Source organism: Alosa pseudoharengus, unplaced genomic scaffold (assembly GCF_046254945.1).
Source record: "Alosa pseudoharengus isolate Yale_2024_CS ecotype anadromous, Long Island Sound unplaced genomic scaffold, YU_APseudo_1.1 YU_APseudo_1.1_scf_2, whole genome shotgun sequence".
Classification (NCBI taxonomy): domain Eukaryota; kingdom Metazoa; phylum Chordata; class Actinopteri; order Clupeiformes; family Clupeidae; genus Alosa; species Alosa pseudoharengus.
The window spans coordinates 43,903,069-43,904,849 of record NW_027468663.1 but is presented as its reverse complement, the minus strand read 5'-3'; the positions used below and the strand labels follow the sequence as shown (position 1 = coordinate 43,904,849).

General features: G+C 48.7%; 1 protein-coding gene across 1 annotated transcript; it reads right to left on the bottom strand.

Annotated features, from left to right (window-relative positions):
• Positions 1–216: 216 nt before the first annotated feature.
• On the bottom strand, positions 217–804 carry LOC143133527 (dual specificity protein phosphatase 18). The gene has a single exon (XM_076293289.1). The coding sequence runs from the start codon at positions 802–804 to the stop codon at positions 217–219; it is 588 nt and encodes a 195-aa protein (XP_076149404.1).
• Between the last annotated feature and the right edge of the window lie 977 nt (positions 805–1,781).

Here is a 1,781-nt window from a genome sequence, read left to right as displayed (position 1 = left end):
GCACTCTGTCATGTACTCAATACTACAAAAATGGTTGACTATCCATAGTCTTCTGCTGAAGGACTGAGGGTTTGAAAGGGAAACATGGCCACTGCTATGCAAAATCAGTAGCAGCTCACACGTCTGATTCCTGAATCTGACCCCAAGATCCCGAGGTCTGGTGGACTGCTGCACAGAGAGAGATGTAGGCCTATTCTATCTCTCTCTGTCTCTCTCTCACCACTTGGAGCAGTGTCTAGTGGAGGCTCTGATCTCTGTCTCGAGTCCATATCTGAAGGGCCGCAGCTTGGGGCTGGGTGGGCACGACAGGCTCCAGGGGCGCTTGTTGGGCATGGCGGGCATGATGGGCTCGAGAGGGGCGACCACCCTCACCGTGTTCTTGCCATAGAGGCGCTTCTCGTAGTCCAGCAGCTGGTCCCAGAAGCTGGCATTGAGGCGGATGCCCGGCCGGCTGTCCCTCACGCGGCCGTGGGCCTGTCGCAGCGTCAGCCCCTTATGCTTCATCAGGTAAGCCATGACCAGCGCCGGTGAGCGGCTCAGACCCACCGCGCAGTGTACCAACGTGCCCCCGCCACGGTTGCCCTGGATGCGTGCTGCCACACGCTCAAAGTGGTCCCCGAGGCGGGCGTGGGGCAGGTCGGACACGGGCACGCGTAAACACTCCACGCCCGGGTACACGGGGCAGGCGTGGGACAGTGTGACGTTGATGATGAGGGTAATGCCTTTGCGGGCAACCAGTGCCTGGTTTAGCGCGGCATCAGCCCCACTCAGGAAGAGCGTGGGGGTGATCTGGGAGACAGACATTGTTCTTCAGGAAAGAAACGATACCTATCAAAGTACAGAGTTCTGATAAAAATAGGGAAACATACAAAATGTCACAATGGTATCTTAACAAGACTTGAATAGACATGAAGTAATCTGGAAGACAATCACTGTACCACAGGAAGACAACAGATAGCACACTTTCTTAAAGCATTTACTGTCCCCGCAACAAAAGGAGGTTGCTAACATGCAACATTAACACAGACCAAAATAGCAACTTTACACAAATGTGTGATGAGAATTTGAATAGGGCAGATGTAATCTTAAGGGTAGAGATTAAGTTGCAGGAATACACTGTCACCATTATCAGATAGCACGTCCCTGTGTGTTTCCTGTCAAATTTGCATGGGAAAAACTGTGAATTTATATTTACAAATGGATTAAGAATGCAGACGTTTGTTCACAGTCATATTTAAACAGTGTCTGAAGGAACTCTATCCACTGGATCTCTGGAACAGATAGCACCTCCCTCCTTCCAGGTCAACACAGAGCATGTGTTTTCAGCACGTGCATTTTATGGTTGAAGATTAGAGCATAAGTTTTTTTTTGCAAATTTCAAAAAGCATAGTCTTTAATTCTAGTCTATTATTGATATGTGCACTTTTATTTTATTTGCTGTTTGGAGAAGTCATGTAACCCTCTATAGGGATATTTCCACTTTGTTTATGCACATGTACATCTGAGCTGTGTTCCCTCAGTGTCTCATAATCCTTTCTATGTGTTGTTTGTGCAGTGCTGTGTTCAGTAACTGACCTGGTCCCTTGGTTTGGTCTTTCCCTCTCCTGTTTGAAGGGACTTCTGTTCTAGGACTTAATGTTAGAGTAGAGAGCCGAGATTGCCCCTTTGGTTCACTTAGAGACCCTAAAAAGGCTCTAAGGTCAAAATGGCCAATGGAGAGGGAGATTAAATTTAGACTATCTCAGCAGCTGGGGGCTAGCCTAGGGGGGAGACTAGCCCAC

Bases quoted from the DNA above. Each gene is read 5' to 3' on its own strand.
- LOC143133527 (XM_076293289.1), bottom strand. From the start codon at position 804: ATGTCTGTCTCCCAGATCACCCCCACGCTCTTCCTGAGTGGGGCTGAT.